This window comes from Octopus bimaculoides, chromosome 27 (assembly GCF_046866305.1).
Source record: "Octopus bimaculoides isolate indiv1 chromosome 27, ASM4686630v1, whole genome shotgun sequence".
NCBI classification, from domain to species: domain Eukaryota; kingdom Metazoa; phylum Mollusca; class Cephalopoda; order Octopoda; family Octopodidae; genus Octopus; species Octopus bimaculoides.
The window spans coordinates 11,473,147-11,496,031 of record NC_142954.1 but is presented as its reverse complement, the minus strand read 5'-3'; the positions used below and the strand labels follow the sequence as shown (position 1 = coordinate 11,496,031).

The 22,885-nt window shown below is 38.0% G+C and overlaps 1 protein-coding gene across 2 annotated transcripts in view; it reads left to right on the top strand.

The window, feature by feature from the left end:
• LOC106876783 (receptor-type tyrosine-protein phosphatase N2) overlaps positions 1–22,885 on the top strand; it is a 144,626-nt gene that overhangs the window by 13,560 nt on the left and 108,181 nt on the right. For both annotated transcript variants that reach the window (XM_089343601.1, XM_089343600.1), the window contains exon 3: positions 6,644–6,774. In XM_089343601.1, the coding sequence (XP_089199727.1) occupies positions 6,644–6,774 (131 nt within the window). The remainder of the gene's footprint in view (positions 1–6,643; positions 6,775–22,885) is intronic.

Genomic DNA, 22,885 nt, shown 5'->3' with positions numbered 1-22,885 from the left:
GCGAATCAATTTAGATGAGATGCAGTTTGGGTTCGTGCCAGGTAAAAGCACTACTGATGCCTTATTTCTAGTGAGACAGCTGCAGGAGAAAGACCTAGCTAAGGATAAACCTCTGTACCTGGCTTTCGTTGACATGGAGAAAGCCTTTGACAGGGTCCCCCGATCCCTTATCTGGTGGTCAATGAGGAAACTTGGGATAGAAGAATGGTTAGTGAGAGCTGTGCGAGCCATGTACAGAGATGCTGCCAGTAAGGTGAGGGTTGGAAATGAGTACAGCAATGAATTCCGGGTAGAGGTAGGGGTCCACCAAGGTTCCGTCCTCAGCCCCCTCTTATTTATCATAGTCCTCCAGGCAATCACAGAGGAGTTCAAGACAGGTTGCCCCTGGGAGCTCCTCTATGCTGATGACCTTGCCCTAATTGCGGAGTCACTATCAGAACTAAAGGAGAAGTTTCAGGTGTGGAAGCAAGGTCTAGAATTGAAGGGCCTTAGAGTCAACCTAGCTAAAACCAAAATCCTAATAAGTAGGAAGGTAGATAAAACACAAACCCCTTCAGGTAGATGGCCCTGCTCAGTATGTAGAAAAGGAGTAGGTAGTAACTCTATAAGATGTACCCGGTGCAAGCTATGGACACATAAGAGGTGCAGCAACATCAAAGGCAGGTTAACTAGCAAGTTAGTTTTTGTTTGTGGCAGATGTTCAGGTGCAATAAAGACTGTAAACAAACAGGAAACAACTTCTATCTCATTCCAGGGTGAAAAACTAGAGGTAGTCGATAGCTTCCGCTATCTGGGCGACCAAGTTAGTAGTGGGGGTGGGTGCGCTGAAAGTGTAGCTGCTAGAATAAGAATAGCCTGGGCAAAGTTTAGAGAGCTCTTACCCCTGCTGGCGACAAAGGGACTCTCACTCAGAGTAAAAGGCAGACTGTATGACGCATGCGTACGAACAGCCATGCTACATGGCAGTGAAACATGGGCTGTAACTGCTGAGGACATACGTAAGCTCACAAGAAATGAAGCCAGTATGCTCCGTTGGATGTGTAATGTCAATGTGAATACCCATCAGAGTGTAAGTATCTTGAGAGAAAAGCTGAACATTAGAAGCATCAGTTGTGGCGTGCAAGAGAGACGATTGCGCTGGTATGGACATGTGGTGAGAATGGATGAGGATAGCTGCGTAAAAAAGTGCCACACCCTAACAGTTGAGGGAACCCGTGGAAGAGGTAGGCCCAGGAAGACCTGGGCTGAGGTGGTGAGGCAAGACCTTCGTACATTGGGCCTCACCGAGGAGATGACTACTGACAGAGAACTTTGGAAATGTGCTGTGCTTGAGAAGACCCGGCAAGCCAAGTATGATCGTTGCCAGTGCCCCTGGACTGGCTCTTGTGCGGGTGGCACATGAGATGCACCATTTTGAGCATGGCCGTTGCCAGTACCGCCTGACTGGCTCCCGTAGGATTTTCGAGTGAGATCGTTGCCAGTGCCCCTGGACTGGCTTGTGCGTGTGGCACATAAAAGACACCATTTCGAGCGTGGCCGTTTTCGTGCGGGTGACACGTAAAAGCACCCACTACACTCTCTGAGTGGTTGGCGTTAGGAAGGGCATCCAGCTGTAGAAACTCTGCCAAATTAGATTGGAGCCTGGTGTTGCCATCCGGTTTCACCAGTCCTCAGTCAAATCGTCCAACCCATGCTAGCATGGAAAGCGGACGTTAAACGACGATGATGATGATGATGATGACAATAAATGAGTATAATATAAAGTAAAGTAAATATCATAAGATAATATAATTTATTGTGCTTTTAATTATTAATTTTTCTATATGTAATAGTGGATTTTCATCGATGAGTTCTTGAAAATTGGTTATTTTCCCTAAAACTTTATATTTTATATATATATATATATATATATATATATATATATATATATATATATTAGAAAAGATAATAAGGTACTCAGATATCTGGATGGTTGTACATTTACACATTTTTATTAATATGTCACATGTTTTTATCAATTAGCGCTTGCATCTATTCTTGTAGATTCTCCAGATTTAATTTTTCTTCGGAGGATTTGTCTCTTTTTATAGTATTTGTCTCTTTTTATAGTATACTATAAAAAGAGACAAATCCTCTGAAGAAAAATTAAATCTGGAGAATCTACAAGAATAGATGCAAGCGCTAATTTATAAAAACATGTGACATATTAATAAAAATCTGCAAATGTACAACCATCCAGATATATGAGTAGCTTATTATTTTTTCTAATATATAATTCCTGTACATCACCTCGAAACCTTCTAATATATATATATATATATGTATATATATATATACTGACTGACAGGATTTAGCTTAACCATCAGTGAGGGAGTACTCACTAATGATGAACTTTAATTCCAAGGTGTTTAACTCTTGTTTCTAGCAATGTAGGTGCTACCCTGCACCCTCAGTCACTATTAGTGACAATTGAATTATCCCTTTTTGGTTTTATATTGTTTCTCGCTTCCTTCATTTTTCTGTATATATATATATATATATATATATATATATATTACGGAGATGTACTTGCATAGCAAGTGACCTGATCTGAGATCGTGTGCTGGAACACAAACAATTGCAGCATGGAAGGTGTTTATAAACCATTTAAGAAACATACAAAAACCGTTAGATTCACTTTAACATTTAAATTTAATTTGCCAAAATATTTTTGTCGCGTTGAGATCACGACCTGTTCACTGACAAAATTGTGTGCTGCATCTCTGTTTTATATATATATATATATATATATATATATATATATATATATAAATTGGAAATATAAAATAAAAACAAAACACAAAGGATTCTGCGGTACACATGTTTCAAGCTTTATAGTTATATATATATATATTGAAGCTTTGTGATTGAATTTGGTAGGCTGAAGTTACTGCCGTGTGTGTATATGTATGTGCTTGTGCCTCCCTCTGAAACAGAGAGAGAGAGAGGGGATATATATATATATATATATATATATATATATATATATATATATATATACATATATATAGGGAGAATTCACAAAAAAAAAAACAAAAGACGAAGACAGGTGGTATAGACAACAAACAGATGTATTAGTTTAATGCTCGGGAAGTAAAAAAGTCTTTAATGTTTGAAGGTTACGCTCTTCCACAGAAAGGAACAAGGAGAGAAAAAAAAGAATGTGTAGTGGCTAGCAATCTAACATGGCGAATACTGGACAGAAGTGTCGCACAGGAGAGCTAGGAAGAAGGGGAGATAATAAAGTGATATGTATATGTATATACACATATATATATAGGGATGTATGTATATATACAAGGGAGTGCTGAAAAGTTCCTGATTTTGGGTAAAAGGAGGATTAATTATGGTTTTATTCAACATATTCCCCTCTCAGATTCACACACTTATTGCAGCAGTCCTTCAGTTTTTCTAAGCCCTGTAAAAGAACTTGGAAGGTTGGGCCTCCAACCAGGCCTTTTGTGATACCCTTAAACTCAGAAACTTTTCAGCATTCCCTTGTGTATACGCATATATATATATATATATATATATATATATATATATATATATATATATATACATACATATATGTGTGTGTGTGTGTTTACATATATATACATGCATGTATGTGTATATATATGTATATACAGACCCACACACATACATACACATATATATGATCATTACCGTCATTGTTTAACATCTGCTTTCCATGCTGGCATGGGTTGGATGGTTTGACATGCACCGGCATGGGTGCATTTACGCAGCACTGGCACCGGAAAGGACTAGCCAGTATGTGTGGAAGACAGCAATGTTACTTAACTTCACATGTCTTATCAAGTGCAGCAAATCACCACATCTTCTTGTACACACACATATGTGTGTACCTATGCATGCATATACATACACACACACACACACACATATATATATATATATATATATATATATATATATATATATATATATATATATATATGTACATTCACATGCATACACAAACACACATATACATATACATGTTGATATCATAAGGTCCTCAGCAGCCTTGGACATTTTCTAGGCATTTTTCAAGGATGATGATGATGATGATGACGATGGTAGTTTAATTAAAGCCAATATACTAACCTTTTAGAATTTAGATTACTCTGTCAAATGTAATTCCTATTTATTTGAGTGGCCTAGTGATTAGAGTGTTGGACTCATGATTGTAGGATTGTGGTTTCGATTCCTGGATTGGGCAATGCTCTATGTTCTTGAACAAAATACTTCATTTCACTTCATTTCACGTTGCTCCAGTCCACTCAGCTGGCAAAAATGAGTCATCCTGTGATGGACCGGTGTCCCATCCAGACAGGGAATATATATACCCTGGAAGTTAGGAAGCTGGCCCTGTCAGACTCGGGAAAGAACTTTTCAATTAATCATGAATTATCTTGTAGCTTCAAAATTTCAATGATGTGGTTGTTTATTTCCAGAATGACACTGTAGGATAAGTGTAAGAGGCCAGATCTGGCCAGTGTCAACATAAAACAGGTCAAATATTTTGGCTGAATGTGACCAATTTAAATACAAATTGGTTAATGAAGTCTTTGAAAAAAATCTAATTAATTAACGCTAATTACGTAGTTAGGACGATAAAACATTATATCAGTGGCTGTTATTATTTTAATCTCATTTTGCTCATGATGGGTGACAACTGTAGACATATTTCAGTCTGATGCAATTTCGTCAGTGAAGTTTGGCTTTCTCTGGAATTATTAGATTAGATTAATAATAAGATAATCTCTAGATTAATGCAAAATAATAGGCATGTGTATGTATAAATAAAAGATACATACATATGTATTGATGTATATGTATAGACATGTGTGTATATATACATGTATATACACACATCACATGGACATGGACTGGGTTCATTGGTCAGCCTGAAGATATGGAGGAAAATAGTTGCCCAGGGTGCCATGCAGTGGGACTGAACCCCAGGACGATGAGGTTGGAAAGTAAGCTTTTTACCACACAGCCATGCCTGTATATAATATATATGTATCTATGTATATTTTTGTATTTTTCTCTATTTCTCTTTCACTGTCACACACACACATTATCACATACACAGACATTCATTGACACACAGACACATACACATACACACACAAATACACACATTTAATTGCACACATTGCCAACCCATGCCAGCATAGGAAATAGACATTAGATGATGATGATGATTATCTGACACACACACACACACACACACACACACACACACACAGTGTCTTACTCCCTAATATATATATGTCATGTTGCCAGTTTAGCCAATAAAAACATGCGCACTATATATTTGGTGTTAATTTGCTTCAGCTTTATATTACATTAATCGTATTTCGGTCAAAACAAATATATATATATATATATATATATATATAGTTTTAGGGAAAATAACCAATTTTCAAGAACTCATCGATGAAAATCCACTATCACATATAGAAAAATTAATAATTAAAAGCACAATAAATGATTATAATATTATATTATAATATTATATTATACTCATTTATTGTGCTTTTAATTATTAATTTTTCTATATGTGATAGTGGATTTTCATCGATGAGTTCTTGAAAATTGGTTATTTTCCCTAAAACTATATATTTTATATATACTTTATCTATAAGGCTCAATTTAATTTTAATTTTTTATAAATTGATTTTAATTGAGTATTTTACCTGTAATTTTGGATTTTGTCCCTAATATTATTATATATATATATATATATATATAGGAGTGACTGTGTGGTAACTAGCTTGCTTACCAACCACATGGTTCCGGGTTCATTCCCATTGCGTGGCACCTTGGGCAAGTGTCTTCTACTATAGCCTCGGGCCGACCAAAGCCTTGTGAGTAGATTTGGTAGATGGAAAATGAAAGAAGCCTGTCGTATATATGTGTATGTATGCGCGTGTCCCCACCCAGCATCGCTTGACAACCGATGGTGGTGTGTTTACTTCCCCGAAACTTAGCGTTTCGGCAAAAGATGAAAGATAGAATAAGTACTAGGCTTCCAAAGAATAAGTCCTGGGGTCGATTTGCTCGACTAAAAGGCGGTGCTCCAGCATGGCCGCAGTCAAATGACTGAAACAAGTAAAAGAATAAACGAAAAGTAAAAGAATATATATATATATGTATGTTTGTATTATGTATGTATGTATGTATGTATGTATAGATAGATAGATAGATAGATAGATAGACAGACAGAGAGAGACTGATAGGCATATAGCTAGATAGAGAGATTGACAGATAGATAGACAAATAGATAAATAGATGGATAGATAGATATACAGACAGACAGGCATAAAGATAAATAGATAGACGGATAGATAGATTGATAGATAGATTGATAGATGTATTTCTCTCTCAACACCACCATCACCACCAACATTAACCACCATAACCAAACACTTTAAATACGCACACACAGGCACACACATACGCACACACACACACGCACATACTCTCTCCCACACTGCCCGACTCCCTAACTCACTCTACAATCTCTTTCTTCTTCTTCCCCTCTCCCTCTCTCCACCACCACCACCACCACCGCCGTCGCCGTCTCCAGGATCTCTGCAGACAGAAGATGCAGAGCAAATCTTCCGAGAAGCCGGAACCTCTCCACGCTGCCACTCGTATTGCCAGTGTATCTGAGGCGCAGGTGCGTAGTCCTTCCAGTAGAAGCAGTACATCTTCATGGTAAGTGCCTCTTTAGCTCCCCCCCTTTCTCATTGTGCCACCTTTGCTATCTGGAAATTTCTTTCCAGCCCTTTTTTTATTGTTTTTTGTTTTTTTTTTTTGCAGTTGTTCACTTCCTGCTTTTTGCCATTTTGTTTTTGTTTTTTTCTTCTATGAGTGGGGGTGGGGGGAGTTGTGGTTTTTGGGGTTGTTTAGGGTTTTTTCTTTTGTATATTGTTGTTGTTGTTGGTCTGTGTTTATTTTTGTTTCTTGTTTTGTTTTTTTTTTCCTTCATTTAAAAAAAAAATTTTTGTTTTGATTTTTGACTTGATGGTTCTTGTGGTTGTGGCACTGGTTGTAGTGGTGTTTGTAATGGTGGTTGTGGTATTGGTAGTAGTTGTAATGGTGGTGATGGTTGTGATGGTGGTTGTGGAGGTTGTGGTTGTAGTGGTGGTAGAGATGGCGGTTGTTATAGAGGTGGCGATTGTTGAGGTGGTGCTGTAGTTGTAGTGGTGTTGTTGTGGCTGGAGGTTCTGGTGGTAGTGGTTGTGATGGTGGTGTTTGTGTTACTGGTAGTGGTGATAGTGATGATTGTGCTGGTTGTGGTTTTGGTGGTAGTAGTGTTGGTAATTGTAAGGGTGGTTGCTGTGGTAGGTTTTCTTGGTGGTGAAGCTGATAGTTGTGGTTGTGTTTATGGTGGATATTGTGGTAGTGGTGGTAGTAGTGGTCGACATGGTCATTGTTATGGCTCTGGTTGTAGTGGTGATAGTTATTGTCTTGGTGATGGTGGCGATGGCGGTGGTTGTGTTGGTGCTGTTGATGACAATAAAATGTCATTGAAGTTGGTGATAACGACACTTATGATGATGATAATTATGTTGATGATGATGATGATGATGATGTGGTGGTGGCGGCGGTGGTGGTGGTGGTGTCAGTGATGATGATGAGGAGGAGGTGGAGGAGAATGACAATAGCAAAGGTGATAATGATAATGATGATGATGATGTTGATAATAATAAACAATGATAGCAACAATGATGATCTTTAAAGAAAAAGGTACAATTTGACCTTGGTAGAATGAGAACCTAGAAGTTCAAGGACCCTAAAGTAATACCACAGGGTATTTTGTCTGGTGGTCAAATGAAAAGTAAAGTTGACCTTTGCAGAGTCTGAACTCAGAATGTAAAAAGGTGGACAAAATGCCACTAAATATTTTCTCGTGCATGCTTATGGTTCTGCCAGCTTACTGCTTTACTATAAATAATAATAATAATAATAATAATGATAATAATAATAATGATAATAATAATAATGATAATAATAATAACAAATTGAAATGTTCCCCTCCCCCAACATCACTTCACAACCGATGCTAGTGTGTTTATGTCCCCGTAACTTAGCAGTTCGGCAAAAGAGGCCAATAGAATAAGTACTAGGCTTACAAAGAATAAGTCCTGGGGGTCGATTTGCTCGACTAAAGGCAGTGCTCCAGCATGACCTCAGTCAAATGACTGAAACAAGTAAAAGAGTACATGGAGCCTTGTAGCCTAAGAGTGACACCAATAGACTGTACTTGTCCAGAAGAAAGGGTGGGAGAGGTTTGATCAGTTGGCAGGACTATTGAAGTAGAGGAAAACAGCTTAGGGTGGTATATAAAAAATACCGTGGAGCCACTGTTAAAATACGACAAAGGCAGAATGTGTGGTGAGAGGGGTTAAAATGGTATGGCACATCGTTAGCAAATGTCTGAAATTGGCACAACGCCAATACAAAACATGCCATGACAATAGGGCAAGAATGATCGATTGGGGGCTCTGTGGAAATCACTGTCTACAAAGTGCAAGGACATAGTATGGGCAAACTCCAGAAGGAGTCACCGAAAATGAGAATTGCAAAATCCCGTGGGATACAATGATTCAGTGTGATCACCTGACCAGACATCGGAAACCGAACATTGTTGTGGTGAATAAAAAAGGAAGAACATGTATGATAATCGATATAGCATGCTCTGGTGACAACAGGATAAATGTGAAAGAAGAAAAAAATAAAAACAACTATGATGATTGGAAGTGGGAAATACGAAGGTTGTGGTCAATGAAGAGAGTAGACGTGATACCAATAGTAAGTGGTGCATTTGGAAGTATCAGCACTCAACTACCAACATGGCTGAAAAAGATTGGTGCAAGGGTGAAGGTAGAAAACTTACAAAAATCATCATTGCTTGGAACTGCAAAAATTCTTCTCAGGGTTCTTGAAGCATGACCAGTAAACAAGTGTCACCTTAGTCTGCTGGCTGTGGACAGCTGACACCTTCTATCAAACCCGACAAAATAAGGTCTGAGTTTTTATAAAATAATAACAATAATAATAATATCCTGTGGGAAATGATTGCAAAATCCTGTGGGATGCAATAATTCAATTACAAAATCTTGTGGGATACAATGATTTGATTACAAAATCTGTGGATGCAATGATCCAATTGCAAAATCCTGTGGGATGCAATGATTTGATTGCAAAATCCTATGGGATGCTATGATTCGATTGGAAAATCTTGTGGGATACAATGATTTGATTACAAAATCTGTGGATGCAATGATCCAATTGCAAAATCTTGTGGGATGCAATGATTTGATTGCAAAATCCTATGGGATGCTATGATTCGATTGGAAAATCTTGTGGGATACAATGATTTGATTACAAAATCTGTGGATGCAAGAATCCAATTGCAAAATCTTGTGGGATGCAATGATTTGATTGCAAAATCCTATGGGATGCTATGATTCGATTGGAAAATCTTGTGGGATGCAATGATTCAGTATAACCATCAGATAAGACATCTGACAATGTTGTAGTGAACAAAAAAGAAAAAAACTATAATGAAGAGAATGGGTGTGATACCAATAATGATTTGTGTGCTTGGAAAGTAGTAGCTGTCAACTACCAACATGGCTCAAAAAGACAGGTACAAATATAAAAATAGAACACCTACGAATATCACGGTAGCTTGGAGCTGCAAGAGTTCACATGGTCCTTGAAGCATGATCAGTAAACAAGTGTCACCTTAGTCTGCAGGCTGTGGGCAGCTGACACTTTCCATCATACCCAGCAAAATAAGCTGTGAGTTTTCATATTATAATAATAATAATAACAGTAATGTTAATAATAATAATAATAATAACAATAATAATAATAATAATGATAATAAGAATTTTGTCTTGGTATAAAAGATGGGCTACAGTAAATATTCTGCTCAATACTGCAGAGCAAAAAAGTGGTACAAACATAAACCCGAAGGGGCATCATCAAAAACGATAATGCGAAGATCCTATGGGATTTTATGATTCAGTGTGACCATGGGATAGAGAATAGGAAACCAGACATAGTGTTAATTGAGAAAGAAGGCAAATGATGCTGGATCATAGATATAGCATGCCCAGCTGACAACAAGGTATGTGATAAGGAAGAGAGAAAAGTCGAGAGATATGACAGGTTATCTTGGGAAGTTAGGCAGTTGAAGTTGCTGAAAAAGGTGGTAGTAGTACCAGTAATTATTGGAGCCATGGGAAGAGTGAGTAAAAATCTTGAGAAGTACATGGAACAAATAGGGGCTGCAATAAGGGTGGAGCACTTGCAGAAAACAGCACTGCTTGGAAACGCTCGAATACTCTGGATGGTGCTTGAAAAATAAGAGATGTTACTTTAGTTCACTGGTAGTGAACAGCTGATACCGTAGTACATCTCCAGTGTTAGAAACTGTGCAAAGACAATAAGATAATAACAATAAATGCTCTGATGCTAGCAGGCAATGGCTCTCATGGCTTCTGATTTTGATTGGAAGTGTTATCGTGTACATGTTTTGTCTTGGTATAAAAGATGGGCTACAGCAAATATTCTGTTTGATACCACAGATGTGCTTGTCAGTTGTTTGACCTTAACCAGTTGAGCATGTCCCTTGGTGGCTGACGATATGTGCATCTTTGATCCTGAACAAGAATAGCTGAGAAGCATCATAGCCATGTGTTGAGAAGGATTCTTTGGGGTTTGAATAATTCACCCCTGCAAAACTTGGGTGTTTCTTTTATCATCCTCAAACAACCCTTATTCAGGGAACTTTTGAGTGGGACGAGCTATGTGACCTGAAGAAAATTCTAACTAGGCCACACCTGCAATGTCGTGCGCTGTTTATCTTGATACTAGATCACCATGTCGTGCACATATGGTTGTGATGCATGTGCCTGGTGTACCCTTATCACATGGGTAGTCATGATGGGTATATTGGGCTTCATATAATTGTACCCCAGTGTCACTTTGATGGCATGCACTGCTCTCTCACTCAATAATAATAATAATAATAACAATAATAATGTGGCACCTCAAGCCGACTACCATACCAGTGATTGTAGGATCTCTAGGAATGATAACAAAAAGGTACTGAAACCTATTTGAAAATGATACCAGGCTTACCATCCCTACAGGAAGTGCAAAAAATTGTGTTAACTGGAACAACTCATGTACTGAGAAGAGCATTATCGCTGTGAAAACAACATCCATTCATGAATTTATTTACTTTTTTACACACATATTTTACCCGTGAATTTACGTGTGTAAACTGCGAATGCATACAATGAGCTTCTCTGCCCTAGGTGTATGGAAAACACTCGGCGAGAAATGGAAGAAAATTTGAAGAAAGAAGAAAAATAACAACATAATAATAATAATCATCCTTTGTACTGGAGGCATGGGACCTCAAATTTTGTGGGACGGGGACTAGTCAATTACATGGACCCCAGTGTTTCACTGGTACTTAATTTATTGACCCCGAAAGGATGAAAGGATAAGTCAACCTAGGTTTCAAATTTTGGCACAAGGTATGGCTTGATTGTTCATTGCTGTTTAACTCTAGGTCAAAACTGATTAAAAAAAACAAAACCCAAAATACATCTGATCAAAATGATTCCAGCCATGACCTTCTCCCTATTCTGTATTTTTTATTCAGGCTTTGTGTATCCAGGACTACATTATCCAATGTGCCTTTTTTTTTGAAAGTGAGTTGATTGTGACTGAAAGGCAATTTGACTGTTATTTCTAGGAGATGGTGGTGCTGGTGCTAGCAGTGGTGATGATGGTGATGATGATTGCGTTGGTAGTGGTGGTGATGTTGATGATGGTGTTTTTGTTGGTGGTGGTGTTGTTGGTGGTGGTGGTGATGGGGTAGGGTTCTTAGGTAGATTGCATGACGTGTAAAGTATCATTAAAGGGGTGAGGTGTAGGAGAGAGAGAGAGAGAGAGAGAGAGAGAGTGGGGGGGAGCAGCTTAGTGCAATGTGGTGCAGGATGGTGCAAAGTGACACTGAATGCAGCACAGGGCGGCACAAGGTGGCACGCGGGGTATAGTGTTAGAGGGGGGTAAGCTAAAATTGAAACTGGTTTTTTCACATTACAACCCATATAGTGTGAAGAAGAGGAGGAGGAGGTGATGATGGTAATGATGATGGTGGTGGTGGTGATGGTTGTGGTGTTTGTGTGTAGTGGCAGTGGTGGTGGTAGTGGTAGTGGTGGTGGTTCTGGTGGTGATGATGGCAGTGATGGTGGTTGTGGTGCTGGCGGTGGTAGTGGTGCTGGCGGTGGTAGTGGTGGTGGTATTGGTTGGTGGTGGTTGTGGTATTGGTTGGTGGTGCTGGCGGTGGTAGTGATGGTGGTAGTGGTGGTGGTATTGGTTGGTGGTGTTTGTGGTGGTGGCGGTGGTAGTGATGGTGGTAGTGGTGGTGGTTGTGGTGGTGGCGGTGGTAGTGATGGTGGTAGTGGTGGTGGTTGTGGTGCTGGCGGTGGTAGTGATGGTGGTAGTGGTAGTGGTATTGGTTGGTGGTGCTGGTGGTGGTAGTGATGGTGGTAGTGGTGGTGGTATTGGCTGGTTGTATTATTGGTTGGTGGTGGTGATGGTTGTGGTGGTGATGGTGGTAGTAGTGTCAGTGGTGGGGTGGTGGTGATGATGGTGGTAGTAGTGTCAGTGGTGGGGTGGTGGTGGTGGTGATGGTGGTGGTGGTGGTGGTAGTGGTTGTTGTGGTTAGCAGCATTTTAGGGTAGTGAGGTTGAAACATTGTACAGGAGGAGGAAGAAGAGAAGGAGGAGGAGAAGAGAATGTCAGATTCTGTTGTAATGTGAGGGGAGTGTGTGTGCATGTGTATGTGGGTGTGTGTATGTGTGGCAGGGGTTGGGGAGAGGCAGGGTGGAGGCGGAGGATGTGCAAACAAATTCTCTCATTTCTGCAAGAACAAAATCCAAGAATCCCATTCCATTCTGTCTCCTCTGATCCCCCCACCCCTCCGCACCCAAAGTCCTCCCCATACACCTTTCTCCAAACACCTCACTCCCCCACCATCACCACCATCGCCACCACCACCACCACTACCACCACCACCACCACCACCTTAAACAGAAACAGAAAAGGCCAAAAAAAATACAAATAAAAGACACGCGCACACACAGACACACACATACATATACACAGACATATACATGTGCACACATATATGCATATGCTACACGCATTTGCACTTACACACATATACACACATACATACACACACGTACACACACGTATATACGTCCACCTACCTCTTTCCTGAGAACATTCACAAGAAAGTAAATCTCTGACTGGTGCCGACACAGAGATTTCTCTTTGGTTTGTCTTAAGAATGGTATTGCCATCATCATCATCGTCATCATCATCATCTTCGTCGTCATCATCATCATCATTGTCATCATCGTCATCATAATCCTTTTTCTCTCTCTCCATTCTCTCCGTGTAAATATATATAAATGATAGATTTCTGAGTGGACACATGCGTATGTGTGTATGTACTCATGTAAGTATATATATATGTGTGTGTGTGTGTGTATGTGAGATATATATATATATATATATATCTTTTTTTTTATCTTTTACTTGTTTCAGTCATTAGACTGTGGCCGTGCTAGGGCACTACCTTGAATTTTTAGTTCAATGAATCGACTCCAGTACTTATTTTTTAAAGCCTGGTACTCATTCTATTGGTCTCTTTTGCTGAACCACTAAGTTACAGGGACGCAAACACACCAACATTAGTTGTGAAATGATGGCGGTGGGACAAACACAGACAAAGATAGATACTTAAACACATATACATGTATACATACATATACGACGGGCTACTTTCACTTTCCATTTCCCAAATCCACTCACAAGGCTTTGGTGAGCCTGAAGCTATATCGAAAGATACTTGCCCGAGGTGCCATGCAGTGTGACTGAGCCCGAAACCGTGGAGTCGAGAAGCAAGCTTCTTTATTTCATTAAATCGGCCATAATGGCCTTACACAGAGGAAAAGGAAGCTGCGGGCTGGACACAGACATACTGTTATATGAAATGAAAAATGAAAATGACGATTAATGGGGGAAACAACAATGCCCACCAATTGTTGTTTCCCAAAAACATTGTTCTTTTTTCTTCTTTTATAAACAATGAGGCTATAAACCTCTTTAGTTCACAAGGTTCTTTTAAATGAGACACTAAGCTTCTTAAGTTTTACACAGAGGGGCTTTACGTCCTTACAAAAATGGGGCACTAAACCTCTTACTTTTTTTTTCCAATCAGGACTTTCTTGCCCAGCTAGGCACATTGCTTCATTGAAGCACCTGGACAGTGCCAAATCGGGCCACTTTAGCATAAATTTGAATATATCCTCGGGGAAGGAGTTCATTACCCTGCACAAGTCGGTTTCTGTTATGACCTCCACAGCCACCTGTGGAGGCCAATGAGGATCCACAGTACAGGATAGATGCAAGCTTCTTACCACACAGCCACACCTGTGCCTATATTTCAGATACCAGCTAGCCACAACAGTCCTTTTCTGATACCCGAGCTAACTATAAGCTGCTCGGTTCTGGTAACTTTTCTTACTTGGTAAACTCAGGGCTGCATAATTTCTTTAGAGTAAGTAATAGTGTTAATAATGATAAGGCAAACAGAGATTTTTCCCTTCCATAATTTTATTTAACAGTTATTTACAGCATCTAACTGTTAAATGAAATTAAGGATGTGAAAAACCTCTGTTCTCCTTAGAATTATTAATACTATATATATATATATATATATATATATATATATATATATATATATATATATATATATATCACATATGCTGAGAACTATGTCCAATGAAGAATTCTTGCCTTAATCTCTTAAATTCTCATTGAAATGACATCTAATAAGAACATAAAAGAAAAGCAACTCCATTAGTTTTGTCTCTTGTTTTACCAATTCCGTTTTGGATATCCTTCCTTATTCTTTCTCTTCTTTTCTTTTTTCCTTTCTAATTCTATTTTCATTCTTCCTTTCATTTTTCATTCTTAAATTCTTTCATTTTTATCGGTTTTCCTTCTGTTGTTTCAATTTTTTTTTTTTTCAACAGGAGATGAGTAGTCATTGCTCTTTTACTATGTTCCTATGTTACTTATTCCTTCATTCTTTTGGTTTTCATTTTTCATTCCTTAATTCTACCATTTAAATTTTTGAATTAATCAGCTTTTTTCTCTTCTTGAATTCTTCATTTTTTCATTCTCCTATTCTTCTGTCTTCAATCCTTCATTCCTTATTCCTTCATTTTTAAGTCTGTAATTCTTTCAGTTTCCATCCCTTGATTCTACCATTATATATTCTTCATATATTCATTTGCTTTTCTTGAAGTCATCATTTCCCATTCTCTAATTCTTCATTATTCAATTCTTCAGTTCCCATCATTTTTATTCCTCAAGTCTCAATCATACCTAAATTCTTCATTGCTCATTCTTTCAACCTTTATTTTTTCTCTTCAGTTCTTCAATTCTTTCTTCTTTTATTCTTCATTCTTCAGGACTTCGTAATTCCTTCTTTAATTTTCTTTTTAATTTTCCAATGTTTAATTCTATTTTTTCAATTTTTTTCAATTCTTCCATTTTTCTTTATTATTTAAATATTATTCTTCAATTTCCCAATTCTTTATTTGCCATTTTCTAATTTTTCATTTTCTATTCTTCAAATCTTCAATTCTTTGTTCTTAAATTCTCCAACTTTATTCTGAAGTTTTTCCTTTTCCATTCTCCATTCTCAAATTCTCCAACTTTTATTCTTCAATTTTCATTCCCCATTTTACAAATTGTCAATTTTTCCTTTCCAAATTCTTCACCATTTATTCTTCAATTTTTCACTTCTTCATTCTCAAATTCTTCAACTTTTATTCTTTACTCCTTCAATTCTTCAAACCTTCAATTCTCCCTTCTCAAATTCTTAACTTTTATTCTTTAATTCTTCATTCTCAAATTTTACAACATTGCCATTCTTGAAATCTTCAGTTCTTCCTTATCAAATTCTTTAACTTTTTATTCTTCAATTTTTCACTTTTTCATTCTCAAATTCTTCAACTTTTATTCTTTAGTCCTTCAATTCTTCAAACCTTCAATTCTTCCTTCTCAAATTCTTAACTTTAATTCTTCAATTCTTCATTCCCAAATTTTACAACATTGCCATTCTTGAAATCTTCAGTTCTTCCTTATCAAGTTCTTCAACTTTTATTCTTCAATTCTTCAATTCTTGTTCCTCAAATCTTCAATTCTTCTTTCTCAAACTCTTCAATATTTATTCACCTTTTCTTCCCTTTTTCATTCCAAACTTCTTCCCCCATTCTTTGAGTCTTCCTGTCTTCTACTTCTCGTTCTTCCCAAAAACAGGAAGATGTTCGCAGAGTTGTTTAAGTGTGGAGTAGGGGAGGGATACCAACGGACAGAACCAGGTGGATCATGTAAGTATATATGTGTCCATTCATGCCCACACGGGTACGAAGGGGTGGCAACATAGGGGAAAACTATTTGTCTTTTTTTTTTTGTAGTTTACATATATTTGTTTCTTTATATGTAACTACATGCCTGTCTATTTATTTATGCTTGTTTGTATGTATATGTAAATGTATCAGTATATTCATGAGTGTATATGTGTGTACATGTATGAATGTATGTATTTATGTATATGTTGTTAGGTGTATATATATATATATATATATATATATATATATATATATTCGTGTGTGTATGTTTGTGATTGTGTGTCAATGTATGAATTTAGGTATGTGTGTATATGTTTATGTATATCTGTCCGTGTATGGCTGTATAGTGGGTATATATATATATATGTGTGTGTGTGTGTGTGTGTGTGTGTGTGCACATATTTCTGTTGTGTATGCTTGTATAAATAGGTTCCTGTATGAGTCTATATATATATGTGTACAGATTTATTTGTGTGTGTGTTTGTGTGTATGTGTGTGTGTATGCAGGTATGTATATATATATATATATATATATATATATATATATATATATATACACACCCACACATGATTATGCATGTGTCTATACATGTAAGATCAGATTCAAGCATATATATGTGTGTGTGTGTGTGTGCATGTGTATGCATGTCCGTGTGTGTATATGTATGTATGTGTGTATGTATGTATGTGTATATGTGCATACCCTTAACTGAAAAGACTATAATTTAATGGGTAATTTCATTCAGACACCACCACCATCACCACAACCACCACCAATATCACTGCCACCACTCACCTTGCCCAGTCTTCCAACCACCATCCTACCCCACTTCCCATTCTCCCCCTCTTTCTCTGTCTGGTTTTAGTTTAATTTTTTCATATTTTATTTTCTATTTTTTTTTTTTACTCGTAAAGAATATAATTTTACATGGAAATTGTTTCCAGTCTCTTTCACACACCTCTCTCTCTCTCTCTCTCTCACTTTTTCTCTCCGTCTCTTACATATACACACTCACTCTGCCCCCCCCCCCTCTCTCTCACTCTTTCCCTCACTCCTACACATATACTCTCTCTCTGCCTTTCTCACTATCTCTCGCTTTCTCTCTTTCTCTTGCTCTTACTCTCACTTGCTGAATTTCTCATTACCTCCCCTTTTCTCACTATATATACTTGTCTATCTGATCCTTCCCCTCTATCTAATCTAGCTGTCTGTCTATCTATCTATCTATCTATCTATCTATCTATCTACACACACACACACACATCTGTCTATACATTTATCTACACACACACACACACACACACACACACACACACACACACACATCTGTCTGTCTGTCTATCTATCTATCTATCTATCTATCTAGACACACACACACTCACACACACACAACTATCTATTCATTTATCTACACACACACACACACACATATCTGTCTATTTATCTATCTATCTATCTATGTAGCTATCTATCTATATATCTATCTACACATACACACACACACACACACACACACACACACACATCTGTCTATCCATCCATCTATCTATCTATATACATACATACATACATAAATATATACATACATATGCATGTATATATGTACATATGTATACATAAACAAATGCATACATATACGTGTGTGTTTTTACTTCATTTTACATCAGTTTTCCCATGCTGTAATGGGTTAGATGGATACATTATTGAAATATCCTTTGTACAGCTAGAGTCCTTTCTTATCCCTAATCCTTACTTGGTGTCTGTTGACAGGTGTAATGGCAATAATGTTACTCCAAAAGTAAACACATACACACACATGGTAGATATAGTATACTCTTTACTCTTTACTCTTTTACTTGTTTCGGTCATTCGACTGCGGCCATGCTGGAGCACCGCTTTTAGTCAAGCAAATCGACCCTGGACTTATTCTTTGTAAGCCTAGTACTTATTCTATCTTTCATCTTTTGCCGAACCGCTAAGTGATGGGGGTGTAAACACACCAGCATCGGTTGTCAAGCAATGCTAGGGGGACAAACACAGACACACACACACACACACACACACACACATATATATATATATATATATATATATATATATATATATATATATACATATATACATATATATATATATATATATATATATATATATACATATATACGACAGGCTTCTTTCAGTTTCCGTCTACCAAATCCACTCACAAGGCTTTGGTCGGCCCGAGGCTATAGTAGAAGACACTTGCCAAAGGTGCCACGCAGTGGGACTGAACCCGGGACCATGTGGTTGGTAAGCAAGCTACTTACCACGGTGAGAAGGTCATGTCTGGAAGGGTACTGGTCATAAATCTATTTAATCAAGACTGACCGGAGTTTAAATACCATCAACAACAATTACAACAACATCAATAAGAGCAGCTTTTGCTCTTTACTCTCTATGCTACCACCTGACCACCACCATGACCACCATTCCACTTCATCCCACTACTACCCATACCACCAATGTTAATACTACTGTGCTCTCAACACCACTGATATTGCTGTATCACCACCACTGCTACCACCATCACCACCTCCACTATCACCACCATCACCACCATCACCACCACTTACACTACCACCGCCACCAATATCATCACTGCTACCATCATCCCCACCCGCCATCCCCACCACTGCCATCTCCACCACCACCACCACCACCACCACCACCCAGTTCTACATTATCCTACTACCAGGGACACTGCTGTCACCTCTTTACCATTGCTACTGTGACTATTCAACCATCATCATCATCATGATCACCATAATAATGTAGATTCCTATCACACACACACACACACACACACACACACACACACACACACACACACACACACATATATATATATATATATATATATATATATATACGTACATATATGTAGACATGTGCATATGTATAAAGACATGCACACATATATACACACACACACACATACACATCTGCACACTGCACTGCATGCAAAAACTCATACACAAACATACATGTATATACACATACATATGTACACACATACATACAACACACAGACATATATATATATACACACACATACATGTATAAAGTATACAATACAAACACGTGTATGCAAAATACACACATGCATGTATATACAATGCACATGTATATGCACACACTTCACACACATACATACATTACAAACATGTACACACACATACATGTATACATGTGTATACATGCACATGCATACGTGTATACACACACGCACATATATATACAAACAGACATATATGTATACACAGACAGACAGACAGACACACACACACGTATAACATACACACATGCATATACACACATATGTAATACACACACATATATACAATACACACACACATGTATACACACACACACACAGAGTCCTCATACATCTATACACAATGCATACATGCTCATACATATATACATATACAAATATACATATACATACATATATATATATACACACACACACACACACACACACACATGTCTATCTAGATCTTCTCCTCCTAATGAGGTCCCTAAATCCCTTCTTCCAGCTGATCCCTTTTGTTGAGTGGATTTAACTCTGCTGGGTCCCTGTTTTATAATATTTTTGCATTGGTTGGACTGGAGTGGTGTGGACAGTGGTGGGGGTGGGATAGAGTGTAAAGTGATGGTGGCGGCGGCGGCGGTGGTGGTGGTGGTGGTGGTGGTGTTGACTATTGTGAAGAGGATGTGAAGATGGTGATGATGAGGATGATGGTAATGATGATGATGATGAGGAGGAGGTGGAGGAGGATAATGATGATGAGTAGGTGGGAGGAGAATGCTGATGACGACGACAACAACAACAGTGGTGGTTGTGGTGGTGGTTGTGGAGGTGGCTGGGGTGGCGGTGGTAGTAGAGACAATTGATGTTGATGATGACAGCGATGATGATGATGGTGAAAAATAATGACAAATATCAATAATGGAGACATAGTAATAGTAAAGATTAGGATTAAAGATGGTGGACGATATAGGAGAGAGGGGGGAGGAGGGGGAGGAGGAGGAGGACAGTAGACAGTTATGGACAAATGATTGAAGACAGAAGGTTGAAGATGGAAGTTAGAAGATTTAAACAACGTAGATGACAGATGATAAAAGACCATCGTGAAAAGGAGACAGAAGAAACATGAGAGAAGATTAAAGGTAGAAGATTAAAGACATAAGACGAAATATAGAAGATTAAAAGCAAAAGGCAATAGGAAGACTAAAGTCAAAAGATAGAAGACTAAAGGCAGAAGACAAAAGACTGAAAACAGAAGACTAAAGGCAGAATATTTAAAGACAAAAGACTGAAGGCTACAGGTAGAAGACAAGATAGAAAGTTAAAGACAGAAGATAGAATATTAAAGACAGAGATAGAAGATTAAAGATAGAAGATAGGTTAAAGACAAATATTTTGACTAAAGAGAAAAGATTGAAAACAGAAGACTAAAGGCAGAAGATTTAAAAACAAAAGATTGAAGACTACAGGTAGAAGACCTGATAGAATATTAAAGACAGAAATAGAAGATTAAAGATAGAAGATAGGAGACCAAAGATAGAAGATACATGGTTAAAGACAGAAAAATTTAGACTGAAGAGAAAAGATTGAAAACAGAAGACTAAAGGCAGAAGATTTAAAAACAAAAGATTGAAGACTAAAGGCAGAAGATTAAAGACAAAAGATTGAAATCTAAAAACAGAAGACGAAAAGATGGAACTTAAACAGAAAGCAATAAAAAATCTGATGTCAGTGGCATGGTTGTTTTAATAGCATTATAGCCCCTGTCTCACCCCAGGCAAAGCAATGCACTGGGGCCTCTACATACACAAACCCAGCTTAGGTGGGTCAGAACTGAACCTTCTAGAGTTGTGGTTCTTCTCACTACCAACTGCCCAGTGTGTCTTCAGAGAGAACTGGTCACAGGAAGGCATAAGGCATGATTGAAGAGATACACCAAAGATAATGGATGACAAATGATTAAAGACAGGTGTCAAATGAAGAGACATGATAGATGGTTGAAGATATACATCAAAGATAATGGATGACAAATGATTAAAGACAGGTGTCAAATGAAGAGACATGATAGATGGTTGAAGATATACATCAAAGATAATGGATGACAAATGATTAAAGACAGGTGTCAAATGAAGAGACATGATAGATGGTTGAAGATATACATCAAAGATAATGGATGACAAATGATTAAAGACAGGTGTCAAATGAAGAGACATGATAGATGGTTGAAGATATACATCAAAGATAATGAATGATATATGAGTGAGGACATACATCAAAGATAATGAATGACAGATGACTAATGACAGGTGTCAGACGAAGAGGCATGACAGATGATTATAGATAGATGCCAGATGAAAACTAAAGACAGACAATTGAAGTCACTCGTTTTGAGATGTATATCAGATGAAGATACCAGACAGACAATTGATGAAAGAGAGAGACGCAAGACAGATGACTGAAGACAGATGACGGATGAAGACTGACAGAGAAAAGTAAGGGGACTGACAGTAGAACATTTAAAAGAATGCTAAGAATAAAGATTGAGATGATGATATTGAAGATGATGATGATGATGATGATGATGGTGGTGATGATGATGAATGTTGTGGTTGTAGTAGTGCTAATATTGGTGATAGTTGTGATTGAAGGGGTGGTGGTGATGAGGATGGTGATAAAGACAATGGCAGTGATGATGATGATGGCACTGATGGCCATGGTGATGTCAGAAGTGGAGATGTGCCACTGCTGCTGCTGCTGCTGATGATGATGATGATGATTGTGGTGATGACAATGATGATAATGATGTTGACGTCCATAATATGATGATGATGATGATGATGACAATGAAGATGGCGATGATAGTGATGGTGATGGTGATGATGACAACAACACTGATGACAACGATGATGATGATGATGATGATGATGATGAAAGGGAGATATTTAAAGGTCAACAATCCTGGGGGGTGAGTGGGGACAGGTGGCAGGGGGTGGGGGTGGAGAGCGTAAAATATGTTTTTCCTTTCTTGCAAATGTTGTTTTGGTGGGGGTGAGGTGTAGGAGGAGGATGTACAAGTGTGAGGTGTGTGGGTGTGTGGGTGTGTGTGTATGTGAGTATCTGTGTGTGCATGTACATGTATGTCTATGTGTGAGTGTATAAGTGTGTGTGTGTGTGTGTGTGTGTTTACATGCTTGTCAGTATCTGCATGTGTGTGTATTTGTATGAGTG